This window comes from Doryrhamphus excisus, linkage group LG14, assembly GCF_037039965.1.
Source record: "Doryrhamphus excisus strain RoL-2023G ecotype Guam linkage group LG14, RoL_Dexc_Guam_v1.1, whole genome shotgun sequence".
NCBI lineage: Eukaryota > Metazoa > Chordata > Actinopteri > Syngnathiformes > Syngnathidae > Doryrhamphus > Doryrhamphus excisus.
The window spans coordinates 1,129,009-1,144,533 of NC_136370.1; the positions used below are offsets into that span (position 1 = coordinate 1,129,009).

Genomic DNA, 15,525 nt, shown 5'->3' on the forward strand with positions numbered 1-15,525 from the left:
TACTACTATATACATATATAACATATACTATATATGTATATAACATATACTACTATATACGTATATATAACATATACTATACTACTATTTATGTATATAACATATGCTATATACTATACTATTATATATGTATATAACATATACTATACTACTATATACGTATATAACATATACTATACTACTATTTATGTATATAACATATACTATACTACTATATACGTATATAACATATGCTATATACTATACTACTATATAGGTATATAACATATACTATACTACTATATAGGTATATAACATACTATATACTATACTACTATATAGGTATATAACATATACTATACTACTATATAGGTATATAACATATACTATACTACTATATAGGTATATAACATACTATATACTATACTACTATATAGGTATATAACATATACTATACTACTATATAGGTATATAACATATACTATACTACTATATAGGTATATAACATACTATATACTATACTACTATATAGGTATATAACATATACTATACTACTATATAGGTATATAACATACTATATACTATACTACTATATAGGTATATAACATATACTATACTACTATATAGGTATATAACATACTATATACTATACTACTATATAGGTATATAACATATACTATACTACTATATACGTATATAACATATGCTATATACTATACTACTATATAGGTATATAACATATACTATACTACTATATAGGTATATAACATACTATATACTATACTACTATATAGGTATATAACATATACTATACTACTATATAGGTATATAACATATACTATACTACTATATAGGTATATAACATACTATATACTATACTACTATATAGGTATATAACATATACTATACTACTATATAGGTATATAACATATACTATACTACTATATAGGTATATAACATACTATATACTATACTACTATATAGGTATATAACATATACTATACTACTATATAGGTATATAACATACTATATACTATACTACTATATAGGTATATAACATATACTATACTACTATATAGGTATATAACATACTATATACTATACTACTATATAGGTATATAACATATACTATACTACTATATAGGTATATAACATACTATATACTATACTACTATATAGGTATATAACATATACTATACTACTATATAGGTATATAACATACTATATACTATACTACTATATAGGTATATAACATATACTATACTACTATATAGGTATATAACATACTATATACTATACTACTATATAGGTATATAACATATACTATACTACTATATACGTATATAACATATGCTATATACTATACTACTATATAGGTATATAACATATACTATACTACTATATAGGTATATAACATACTATATACTATACTACTATATAGGTATATAACATATACTATACTACTATATAGGTATATAACATATACTATACTACTATATAGGTATATAACATATACTATACTACTATATAGGTATATAACATACTATATACTATACTACTATATAGGTATATAACATATACTATACTACTATATAGGTATATAACATACTATATACTATACTACTATATAGGTATATAACATATACTATACTACTATATAGGTATATAACATACTATATACTATACTACTATATAGGTATATAACATATACTATACTACTATATAGGTATACAACATATACTATACTACTATATAGGTATATAACATATACTATATACTATACTACTTCAGATGGTAGCAGAATTGACGTGTAAATGAAGAAACACGCCATGTCGTGTCATGAGGTCGGCCAGAATGACCCCCTGCCCCCCCCCCCCCCCCCACTGGTATAGACCCCCCCCCAACATCCTTTATAAATGGCGCTTGGAACACAACATTTGTGAGCCTTGAACGTACATGCGGACGTGATTAAGACCAGAGCCAGAAGACGAGCTGGTGACGGCCATGCTGGGGGGGGTGGTAAGGGAGGGGGGGCACAATGAATATTCAATGGGTGGCGCGGATCCAAGGAGTCTCATGGCAACGTCATTCAATCCCAAACAAAGCCTGAGAGAGCAGCGTCAAGACGGACCGACGTCGCCACCAATCAGAGCCTTCCTGGTAGACTTCCTCCGTAAGAGAAACCCTGGACTGGATGGTCCTTGTGGGTGGAAGACCGAGGCGCTTTTACAGTCAATTTACAGTCAATCCAAGTATTCATAGGTATTTCTATGCCTTTTTCGTTGTTTAACGTGTTTCTTTCTGGAATGAATGAATTGGATTTAAATCGGTTCGAGTCCAACCTTCTGGAACGGATTCCATCCGGAATGGAAAGTTGCATAATTCAAGAAAATTTAGGAGTTGTGGACTCCGATAGAGCAGCTACACACGAGCTTTCTAGATCTTCCAGAATCTGCACCTATTCCAGCTGTTTTTTTTTTTGGATTTCCAAAATGTTTTCATTTATTCCACACACCCACTTTGCTGTGATTGGTCCCATATGACCTTATAAGGACATACGGCTCACTGTGACATCACAGAGATACTGTGTTAAAAAAAACCTCTGAAAACGAGCTATCCCAAACTCCTTTCAGGGCTCACTTCCCAATGACAAACGCTCCGAATCCGTATAGGAATCTTTGGCTTGTTTGACGGCAGAATAACGCGAGTAAGTACTCTACGGAGACCAGCATGCCATGTGACGTGTTGTTATGGAACTGCTCTCATCCATTCGCCGGCTCGCTCACTGACATGCAATTTTTTTTACATTTTTGGTCCAGTTGCAGAGCAAACAAACGTGCACACAGTCACTTCCTGTTCAGTGCAAAGTAAGCTTCAAAATAAAAACACAGGCGTATTAGGATTCTCCCACACATTTCACACAGAAGTTTCACGGCGGAAAGATTTGCACGGGCACAAACAGAGGAAAAATCCTTTATTATCCTACGACTAGGAAACCATGGCTTGTTTCCGCTTTGGTTATGTCGACAACCGCTGATGTCGACGTGAGTCAGCCTGTCCTAAACACGTTCCACCGTCAAAGTATTATTATTTCCAATGTAGTAAAAGTACTCTTCACAATGGAATAGAAATATGGATGAAAGACTGTGAGCGGCCGAAAGGAAGACAAAAGTTCATTAGCACGAAATGAGCCCACGACCAAAAATGAACAAAAAAAACTTTGTAGACTTCAGCTAAGACTTTTTCAAACGTCAAGTCAGTGCAGCGTGGTCGAGTCCAACAGAACACAACAAGTCAGTACAATAAGTTAAAAAGCATCATCCACACCACAGTATGCACAAATATCATGCATATGGAACTGCTAATCATCGATACTTCCTCATACAAACATGTTAGAACGTGATGCACAGATATACATGTCAAATATATTGTCATACGTATGAAAAAATACAAAACATTAGTACAAAAGATTTGTCATATGCGCTGCGTTATAACAGGATAGGTAGAAAAATAAATATCCTATGTACAATTAGACAAGCCATTCCCAAGTTTTCACTGCAGGGGGGACACAAAAGGCAAAGTGTTAGTTCATCGGGACGTTAGCATGTGTGACAATCACCGCATCGCTGGCAAACGTTAGCTTACTTTGTTCCAACAGCCTGGGACGGGCAGGCCGTCGTCTCCCTGCGGAAACAAGAAAAACAAACGTGACCCAACGGAGCCGAGACGTACAACAAACATGCCCACATGACCGGGAAATCATCTTCCCGAATCGCTCGATGTTGTTACGAAAACCTCACATTATTTTCTTGTTGAGTCTTTGGAAGGAATAATTCAAACAGTGGTTCTCAACTGGTGGGTCGGGACCCCCCCAAAAAATGAAAAGATTGTCTGTGAATGCACCTCATCTTGTCGCCGCGAGGTACACAAGTGGGGGAGGAAGGACATCGAGCGGAGACTGAACGTGCCGTTTGTTCAACACACAGCTGCAGATGTCTGCTGGAGAAGGGCGCGCCACAAGCCGGCAGTGTTTCAGCGTTGCAGCTCACTTGTGTCCCTTAAAATATAAGCCGGGGGTTTAACTTGGAAAAATTTGGGTCACTCCACGTCATTCAGGTGTGAGGGTGGGTCCCACAGCCAAACCAGTGGAGAACCACTCTGGTATGGTACCCAATTTTAGGGTACCAAAAGAAACAATCTGTGCCTGGAAAACAGGTATGTGATTTGACCCTTTACCCCTTCCAAGGACATGACCAGTCCACGGTCTCGTAATGCTTCCAAGGACATGACCGGTCCATGGTCTAGTAATGCTTCCAAGGACATGACCGGTCCATGGTCTAGTAATGCTTCCAAGGACATGACCGGTCCATGGTCTAGTAATGCTTCCAAGGACATGACCGGTCCATGGTCTAGTAATGCTTCCAAGGACATGACCGGTCCATGGTCTAGTAAAGCTTCCAAGGACATGACCGGTCCATGGTCTAGTAATGCTTCCTAGGACATGACCGGTCCATGGTCTAGTAATGCTTCCAAGGACATGACCGGTCCATGGTCTCGTAATGCTCCCAAGGACATGACCGGTCCATGGTCTAGTAATGCTTCCAAGGACATGACCGGTCCATGGTCTAGTAATGCTTCCAAGGACATGACCGGTCCATGGTCTAGTAATGCTTCCAAGGACATGACCGGTCCATGGTCTAGTAATGCTTCCAAGGACATGACCGGTCCATGGTCTAGTAATGCTTCCAAGGACATGACCGGTCCATGGTCTAGTAATGCTTCCAAGGACATGACCGGTCCATGGTCTAGTAATGCTTCCAAGGACATGACCGGTCCATGGTCTAGTAATGCTTCCAAGGACATGACCGGTCCATGGTCTAGTAATGCTTCCAAGGACATGACCGATGATGCCAAGCGAGTTGGGAGCCGAGTCAGCAAGAATAAGACACTTGGCTGCCATGGGTTGGCCTCCTGGAGTCAAAGAAGACTTGGACAGAGGTATCTTTGTTAAGGGTACAGGAAGACTTTGTGTACCAGGACTATGGACCGTAGCATCTTGGATGTGAACCTCCTGGCATCAGGCAGAACTCTGAAGACGAGTCATGGATGGGTCTTCCACCATGACTGTGACCATAAACACTTGGCAAAGGCAAGAAAGAAATGTCTCAAGAAGATCCTCGATTGGCCGAGCCAGTCTCCAGACTTTAGTTCCATAGAACACATGAGGAAGAAAACAGGAAGTGACAGCCTTCAGCCTTGTCAGGATTCTGAGAGTATCTTTAACGAAAAGTGGAGCAAAGTTCCACGAGATGCATGCAATCTTGGTGAGGAACATCTGACCTGGTGTGGGGTGTGAAGGCAACGCTGGTGCCAGTAGTGTTCGGACACCAGGAACAACATCTGACAGCACATTACTGGGAATAACTAAGATCTTATAGTAGAACCTCAAGAACCCGAGAACCCGTGGAAGGCTATCCAGTCGGCTCCAATGAAGGATCTACAATGTTCAGCTGGATTTCATCCAGGCCGGCTTTGGTGGTCCAAACATGTCACGGCATCCATGAACAAATAGACGAAGGAATTCCTGAAAGGTGTTTTTTTCCCTACTCGTTCCCACTCTGCTTTCTTCAACCTGTGGTAACGTTCCCTGGAATGGGTGCTCCATGCAAGAGAGGACAAAGCAAACATTCTTCTATGATTCAAACATTCTTCGCATGCTTAACATTCAAGCTTGTGATTGCAATGTTCCACGTGTTAGTCACACATGGCGTGTCGTGTATAATATTGTAATACTGTAATACTGTAATACTGTAATACTGCAGGTGGTGAGTGGAACAAGTAAACCCATAAGAAGCCGGAGCCATTTACAGTAAAGACCATCTAAATTCAGACCATCTGAATAATCGTGGTAGAACACTTGGCAGCTAGGTCGTCTAAAGGAACAATAGGGGACCCGGGGTTGACTCCTGGGGAACCCCACAAGCCATAACTTGTAGCTTTAATATGTCTCTTTGTCACTGTAAACATTGGCCCTCCCTCCTTCTGTTGTGATTTGTTAGAGGCGGCACCTTGACTCTCGATGAAGACTGCTATTTTGGTTCCGAATATGGTACCGTTTGATTTCATGTGGTGCAAATTTGGTCGGTGCCAATAAAAGTATTCTTTTGGGTACCCGTCCTACAAAGAGCACAGACCACATATAACTCATAGACAACATTTATGCAGTTTTTTTTCTAAATATTTAATTTAATTTAATTTAATTTAATTTAATTTAATTTAATTTAATTTAATTTAATTTAATTTAATTTCATTTCATTTCATTTCATTTCATTTCATTTCATTTCATTTCATTTCATTTTAAATAAAATAAAATAAAATAAAATAAAATAAAATAAAATAAAATAAAATAAAATAAAATAAAATAAAATTAAATTATAACTTAACTTAACTTAACTTAACTTAACTTAACTTAATTTAAATTTAGTAGCAAAATTTAAAATTTAAAATTTAAAATTTAAAATTTAAAATTTAAAATTTAAAATTTAAAATTTGATTTGATTTGATTTGATTTGAATTGATTTGAATTGATTTGAATTGAATTGAATTGAATTGAATTGAATTGAATTGAATTGAATTGAATTGAATTGAATTTAAAATAAAATAAAATAAAATAAAATAAAATAAAATAAAATAAAATAAAATTATAACTTAACTTAACTTAACTTAACTTAACTTAATTTAAATTTAGTAGCAAAATTAAAAATTAAAAATTAAAAATTTAAAATTTAAAATTTAAAATTTAAAATTTAAAATTTGATTTGATTTGATTTGAATTGATTTGAATTGAATTGAATTGAATTGAATTGAATTGAATTGAATTGATTTGAATTGAATTGAATTGAATTGAATTGAATTGAATTTAATTTAATTTAAAATAAAATAAAATAAAATAAAATAAAATAAAATAAAATAAAATAAAATAAAATAAAATAAAATAAAATAAAATAAAATAAAATAAAAACTTAACTTAACTTAACTTAACTTAACTTAATTTAAATTTAGTAGCAAAATTTAAAATTTAAAATTTAAAATTTAAAATTTGATTTGATTTGATTTGATTTGATTTGATTTGATTTGAATTGAATTGAATTGAATTGAATTGAATTTAAAATAAAATAAAATAAAATAAAATAAAATAAAATAAAATAAAATAAAATAAAATAATAACTTAACTTAACTTAACTTAACTTAACTTAACTTAATTTAAATTTAGTAGCAAAATTAAATTTAAAATTTAAAATTTAAAATTTAAAATTTAAAATTTAAAATTTAAAATTTAAAATTTGATTTGATTTGATTTTAATTTAATTTAATTTAATTTAATTTAATTTAATTTAATTTAATTTAATTTAATTTAATTTAATTTAATTTAATTTAATTTAATTTAATTTAAAATAAAATAAAATAAAATAAAATAAAATAAAATAAAATAAAATAAAATAAAATAAAATAAAATAAAATAAAATTTAAAATTTAAAATTTAAAATTTAAAATTTAAAATTTAATTAAATTTAATTTAATTTTACTTTCACGTTCCTGTCATTTGATGCACTGCCTCGCTAAAAATCATCAGAAGAGATTACCGAGTGTCCAATTGTCATTTTTGCTACTGACAAATATCACTTTAGGATTTCCATGGTAATTTACGGCTAAAAGCCAGACAGCGGTATTTCCCTGGAATTAGAAGAATTCATTGTAGAAATATTGCCAGGTTGTAATATTTTATCCTATTACCCTATTGAAGTATTACTATTATTAAATAGATTGAGCTTTCATTGTAAAGAACAACTACCGTGCTCCCAAATGTTTGGTAGACGTCCCATTAGGACTTCCCCAGTTGTCACCAGAGCTTCTTATGAAATCAATAATTATGTTGCTGGCAAAGATAAATATCGTGTGTGAACGTGAACACCATGCAAACATACAGAGTATTCCATATGTGCTGCATATCCATGAATGGCAGTTAAAGGCATGCTGGGAAAAGGGAAGGAAAGAGCACCATACCACGGGGCAAGGGGCATCCAGCCCGTCCAGGCCTGGCAAGCCCGGTTCACCTTTCTCCCCCTTAAAGCCTCGGAAACCCTGTTTGTGAAATCATCCATTGAAAAAGCAGCTTCGCAGCCAAGTCGCAGGGATTCACGGAAAAAAAACGAGGACTCATCCGTGTGTCCGTCGGGCACCTGGGGGGGGGGTTGACCTCAACATGCAGGCAACCTGGGACTGACGGGAACGTGTTGCACTGAGATGAGCGCGAGGCTGGCAACCTTAAAGTCAAAGTTTTGTATGCCGACGCTCAAAATCAGTGATTGATTCCCGTCAGTCTGAGAAAAAATGAGCGGGAAGAATTCTGGTCCGTCCTTTTATTCCTAATTTTAATCATCTTTTGGGGTGAAAACAGCCAATTGTCCATAAAACCAATTGATCTTTCGGACCAGCGCCACCCTGAGGTTGGTTAGAGTCACTGAATACCGGAGCCACAAAGAAGAGTGACTTCGTTGTGGCTCTGGGTTACACTTGGGATTACTGACATACCAACGGACACGGGGCATCTAATCCTGGTGCTCCTTGGTCTCCCTTATCCCCTTTGGCCCCCCTGTTGCCTTTCTTGCCCCTCTCTCCCTGCAAAAAACAGTTTATGAAAAATGACAAACTGCAATCCTCCTTTGCGGTGAATCGTGATAAGTTTTGTTTGCTCGGAAATCAAAGAGCGTCTGAGACGTGGAGGAGTCGGGGAGTCGGGGAGTCGGGGAAGGAGAATCGGAAGCAGGGTTTTAGCTCGGAGTTTGAGAGAACAACCTGCTCAGTGATGCAGATGTTCCTCCAGGAGGAAAACCTTCTACAGTCCTCCGTTCTTTCTTGGATTAGTTCCATGTTGTTTTTGTTCATCTCGGAAAGTTGGAAAATTTGTCATCACTCGGACTTTAATCGAGGATACTATTGGGAATTCTCGGAAAGAATATGGAGATATAGACAAAACTAGGTGGCAGGAAGTAGTTGGGGCCGGTCAACATATCGGGTTTACAAGTTGACATGAATTTCTTTGGGAAGATCTTTGGGAGATGCCGCCCGTTATGTCCCTGCAGTGATCCCATAGCCTGAGCGTTGTGATGGAAACAGACAATAATAGGAGTGTAATGATGACTATAGGGGTGTTATTTCACATCTACAGGGCTTTAATAATGTTAAAAAAACTAAACCTAGAGTCTCAAACTCAATTTACTTGGGGGCCACTGGAGCTAGGGTCTGGGCGGGACTGGGCCGCATCAGGTTTTCCAAAAAAAAACAAAAAAACGCATTTATTAAAAACAGAAAAATAATAAACTTTGGTTCCAATTTTCTACAATAAAAGCTCTGATAAAACTGTTCTCAAATATCTTAATTTTTATTTTTCTACACAAAATAAGATGAAAAATAAATAAACAAATCAAGAATAAAGAAATTCAATCAATCAGTAATAAATAAATATAATAATAATAATAAAAAGTTAAGAAAGAAAAATTAAATAGCCAAAAACTTACCACTTCCACACGGATAGGGAGGATAACTATTAACAGTTATTTAACCTTTAACATGAACATGAATCAAAGGTAATAATTTTTTCTGGGTACATGATACCATACAGCATCCATATAAAAAACTTACCACTTCCACACGGATAGGGAGGATAACTATTAACAGTTATTTAACCTTTAACATGAACATGAATCAAAGGTAATAATTTTTTCTGGGTACATGATACCATACAGCATCCATACCAAACTTAAACTTTCATATCAAGGCGGGGGCCTCAAACTAGTGTCCTGCGGGCTAAACTTGGCCCGCGGGCCGCGTGTTTGAGACCCCTGCCCTAATCAGATCTAAACATTTTTTATTCACTTGATGAATATCAACTCCTACTTTAGGATCTTCGCTCCCAAAAAGTCCAAATAAAGATCTGGAATGAATTGATGGGATTTATGCGATCCGAAGAACGAAAGACGGATTGTAAACGCGACCTCGGAGAGACAGAAAGGACATGCTGCCGTGTAACGGAAACGACAACAGGAACGGGAACCTTCCAGGCCGGCCATGATGGACAGCCGTGGATACATTAGGGGGGTACAGGGGAAGGATCGGAGCGGGGGGGGGGGGGCTTCATGAGCACTTGCATGGTCAATGTTAAGTTGGAATAGGAATAGGAAAAAGGAAGTGTCAGAGGAGGAGGATTAACCCGGGACTTGGAATTAGAATGCAGGAGGAGGAGCAGGAGGCCAAAGCTTGTGAGGGGGAGAGAGGGTAACCCCCCCTTGTGGTAAAACCAGCAGGGGGGCAAGGTGGAGGGAAGGAAAAGGGGATAGGAAGACCTGCGGAAACAAAGGAAGATAGGAGACAAGAGTAAAAACATGGCTTCACCAACACCTTCAACCGCATCGTCCCATCCGGCCAATCGGGAATATTACTGAGTCGTACCTTTTCCGTTCCCAAAGCGGAAACGACAACATGGAGGTCAGTGGAAGGTGCTGAGGGAGCTTATGAAACGAGGAGCGTGTTAATGGGAAGGACAGATAACCATTCTCTTAGAGGGAGGGGGTCACCGTTTGTTCATCCTAACCGTACGATCATTCCCGATCTGTCGCCGTGACCGCTTATGTCGACGTCAGTCAGCGTGTCCGATGGGCGTCGGCATAAATGGGTTCCGCCGTAATATCATTGTCCGTGGTGACGTCTAGGGCCCCCTTTCCATGCAGCTTATTAAATCCTACCCCTCCGTCTGGTACTTTTACAATCACTAACTCTTACATTTGTTCACTTCCTGCTTTCATAATATAATTTAAGTTAATTTTTTTTTATAAATTGCCAGCTGATTTTGTAGGATTTTTTAATATAATGCCATTCTCGTCAACATATTGAAAAAACATTTTCTGTAAAATTACATTTTTATTTTTGTTTTTTAATTTTTTTTTATTTACATTTTTTTCGTTTTTTAATTTACTTTTTTAATTTACACAGTTCCACATGTCCAAAAGGAGTAGGAAGAAGCAAAGCTTATTAAATCCTACCCCTCCATCTGGTACTTTTACAATCACTAACTGTTACATTTGTTCACTTCCTGCTTTCATAATATAATTTAAGTTAAGTTTTTTTAAAATAAATTGCCAGCTGATTTTGAAGGATTTTTTAATATAATTCCATTCTCGTCAACATATTGAAAAAACATTTTCTGTCAAAACTGTCATAAAATTGTCATCAAACTTGTGAAATGACATTTTTTTCTCGTTTTTAATTTTTTTTTTATTAAATTTTTTTTTTTCGTTTTTTAATTTACTTTTTTAACTGTTTTAATTTACACATTTACACTCCATCTGGTACTTTTACAATCACTAACTCTTACATTTGTTCACTTCCTGCTTTCATAATATAATTTAAGTTAATTTTTTTCTGTCAAAACTGTCATAAAATTGTCATCAAATTACAATTTTCCTTGTAAAATGTCATTTTTATTCTGATTTTTTAATTTTTTTTTATTAAAATTTTTTTTTTCGTTTTTTAATTTACTTTTTTAACTTTTTTAATTTACACAGTTCCACATGTCCAAAAGGAGTAGGAAGAAGCAAAGCTTATTAAATCCTACCCCTCTGTCTGGTACTTTTACAATCACTAACTGTTACATTTGTTCACTTCCTGCTTTCATAATATAATTTAAGTTAATTTTTTTAAATAAATTGCCAGCTGATTTTGTAGGATTTTTTAATATAATGCCATTCTCGTCAACATATTGAAAAAACATTTTCTGTAAAATTACATTTTTATTTTTGTTTTTTAATTTTTTTTTATTTAAATTTTTTTTTTCGTTTTTTAATTTACTTTTTTAATTTACACAGTTCCACATGTCCAAAAGGAGTAGGAAGAAGCAAAGCTTATTAAATCCTACCCCTCCATCTGGTACTTTTACAATCACTAACTGTTACATTTGTTCACTTCCTGCTTTCATAATATAATTTAAGTTAAATTTTTTTTTTAATAAATTGCCAGCTGATTTTGTAGGATTTTTTAATATAATGCCATTCTCGTCAACATATTGAAAAAACATTTTCTGTCAAAACTGTCATAAAATTGTCATCAAATTACAATTTTCCTTGTAAAATGACATTTTTATTCTCGTTTTTTAATTTTTTAAAAAAATTTTTTTTCGTTTTTTAATTTACTTTTTTAACTTTTTTAATTTACACATTTAGACTCCATCTGGTACTTTTACAATCACTAACTCTTACATTTGTTCACTTCCTGCTTTCCATAATATAGTTTAAGGGGTTTTTTTTGTTTTTTGTTGTTTTTGGTTTTTTTTTAATAATATACCTCGTACCGAAGGTTGCCGTAAAAGTCGATGTTTGCTTTGTTTTGACGTCGTGAAGTTATTAGCAGCATCGTTGGAAGATGCTAACCGCCCTGCGCCGCTCTCCTGAGGATTGTGTGCATGGAAACGTAGTCGCTGCTGTCCTCGATACCATCAAGTACTTGCTTTGTATTAGTATTAGAGAATAATCGTACAAGCCATGCGACTGGCGCGTCGTCTTATATTCGTCTTAATATTCAAGAGAGCTACTTTTTTGCTACGTCACGTCGCTCGGTAGAACTTACCCGGTTGCCTTTGAGTCCTTGTGGTCCTGCTAATCCCTGAAAGGAGAAGAAGGCGATAAATAACGACGACGACTACAAATGACGGTAGATTAGACACAAAAAGCGGGATGGATATCTGGAAAAAAGGAACGGGATTTACCGAGATGCCTTGCGAGCCGATTGGTCCTGGTAATCCCGTGTCTCCCTTCTCGCCCTGCAACGGAAGACGTGCACGTTTTAAACGACACATAGGACACATCGCGGCTATGACGGCATCGGCGGTGGACTCTCCTCCAGGTACCAAGTCTCAAAAACCACGTACTTGGTTTCTGCATGTAAAACTAGAAACTATAAAATGTTTGATGTCATTTTGGACTTTCTGGAATGGATTATTTCATGGTTGCGTTTGAGTATGTTTTGGTTAGCGTCGGACCTTCTGGAATGGAGTCATGATGCTAACCAAGGTTCCACTGTACAGTGGACTCGAGTCCGATGGGTCGACTGACCCCTCAAACCCTAAACCCAAACCCAAAGACATGAGTGGGATGCCAGGAGAACGCCTGATCATGGAGGCTTTGGTTGGTTGCCATGGTTACCTCCAATGGGATAGGTACAAGAAGTAGACCGTAGAATATGGCCGCTCTCGAATCCCGTGGCTTGACTAAATGCTACGTAGTATTCTACCCGACTCTCAGGTGTTCCTGAATGTCTGGTGAGACAAGAACCAGACTTGATTGCCACAACAACAGGCTTTTATTGCAGGTTTGACTGATCTCACGAAATGGACAGTAATCCCGAATAAAAACACGGGATCCATGTACGCCTCAAACGCTTATTTACTCTTATTATTGCTACCATATTGGCTAGTAGGAGTGTGAAGGTGACTGTAGGGGTGTTAGTTCACGTCTAGAGAGCTCTACTCCGACTACAGAAATATTCCATTTTTGAATAAGGAATAAATTCACTTGGTACAGTCCGGTGTGGGACGGAATAAAAGCCATGAAAGAGAAGATTGAAAAGAACTCACCGTCTCTCCCTTTGGTCCTGCTGGCCCCGGTAGACCGGCTGGTCCGATCAGACCCTTGAACAGGAAAAGGAAGATAAGTCCACGGCATCCGATATCGCCAGGACACGGAAAAGTCCAATCAGTACATCAACAAGCTTTCCACTCCAGAGATTCCAAATACACGGTATAGGTACTGTGCCTTTAAAATACACAATACCCAAAGCTTGTTGAGGTACTGCGTTGGCTCGGCGGAGGTCGATAGCCGACCGCGGCGCGTGTCGGAGAGGAAGAGATGTCATTCATTCGGCGTGTGTTGTATGGAATGTCTTCCACAGGAAGTGTATGGCATGCAGCACAAGCATCTCCGCATGCACACCGTAGCAACGAGGCATTCAGGGACTTCACGTTCAAATAGTCTCAAATGTGAGGCGTCTTCAAGTTCTACAGCAACACTGGGGCAACATCGGTGGAAGCAAATCCACGGAAGGAACGGAGGAACTCTGCTTGTGCTGTGGGAGCATTCCTCTGGGAAGAGACTCGGATATACGTATAACCACCGATATACGTATGACCCGAGCATGACAACAATGTCTGGGATTCATATTACGTATATTCATAAAGGCCTACTCACATTAATTATGCAGTCATACAATAATGCAGTCATACAATAATGCAGTAATATAATAATGCAGTAATACTAATAATGCAGTAATATAATAATGCAGTAATATAATAATGCAGTAATATAATAATGCAGTAATATAATAATGCAGTCATGATAATAATGCAGTAATATAATAATGCAGTAATATAATAATGCAGTAATGATAATAATGCAGTCATATTAATAATGCAGTAAGATAATAATGCAGTAAGATAATAATGCAGTAATATAATAATGCAGTAATATAATAATGCAGTCATATTAATGCAGTAATATAATAATGCAGTAATACTAATAATGCAGTAATATAATAATGCAGTAATATTAATAATGCAGTAATATAATAATGCAGTAATATAATAATGCAGTAATATTAATAATGCAGTAATATAATAATGCAGTAATATAATAATGCAGTCATATTAATGCAGTAATATAATAATGCAGCAATATTAATAATGCAGCAATATTATAATGCAGTAATATAATAATGCAGTAATATAATAATGCAGTTATACTAATAATGCAGTAATATAATAATGCAGTAATATAATAATGCAGTAATACTAATAATGCAGTAATATAATAATGCAGTAATACTAATAATGCAGCAATATAATAATGCAGCAATATTATAATGCAGTAATATAATAATGCAGTAATATAATAATGCAGTAATACTAATAATGCAGTAATATAATAATGCAGTAATAATAATAATGCAGTAATATAATAATGCAGTAATATAAAAATGCAGTAATACTAATAATGCAGTAATATAATAATGCAGTAATACTAATAATGCAGTAATATAATAATGCAGTAGTATAATAATGCAGTAATGATGATAATAATGCAGTAATATAATAATGCAGTAATGATAATAATGCAGTAATATAATAATGCAGTAATGCTAATAAAATGTGGTAATATAATATATAGTAAGTACAATAATAATGCAGTAATGCTAATAAAATGTGGTAATATAATATATAGTAAGTACTATAATAATGCAGTAATGCTAATAAAATGTGGTAATATAATACGTATATAGTAGTACTATAATAATGCAGTAATGCTAATAAAATGTGGTAATATAATATATAGTAAGTACTATAATAATGCAGTAGTATAATAATGCAGTAATGATGATAATAATGCAGTAATATAATAATGCAGTAATGATAATAATGCAGTAATATAATAATGCAGTAATATA

At 35.4% G+C, this 15,525-nt stretch overlaps 1 protein-coding gene across 1 annotated transcript in view; it reads right to left on the reverse strand.

The window, feature by feature from the left end:
* Positions 1-2,935: 2,935 nt before the first annotated feature.
* Positions 2,936-15,525, reverse strand: part of col13a1 (collagen, type XIII, alpha 1) — a 46,173-nt gene continuing 33,583 nt past the window's right edge. The window contains exons 30-35 of the mRNA XM_078796336.1: positions 13,664-13,717; positions 12,797-12,850; positions 12,658-12,693; positions 8,572-8,658; positions 3,625-3,663; positions 2,936-3,534 (exon numbers count right to left, since the gene is read on the reverse strand). Of these exons, the coding sequence (XP_078652462.1) occupies positions 3,532-3,534; positions 3,625-3,663; positions 8,572-8,658; positions 12,658-12,693; positions 12,797-12,850; positions 13,664-13,717 (273 nt within the window). The 3' untranslated portion in view covers positions 2,936-3,531. The remainder of the gene's footprint in view (positions 3,535-3,624; positions 3,664-8,571; positions 8,659-12,657; positions 12,694-12,796; positions 12,851-13,663; positions 13,718-15,525) is intronic.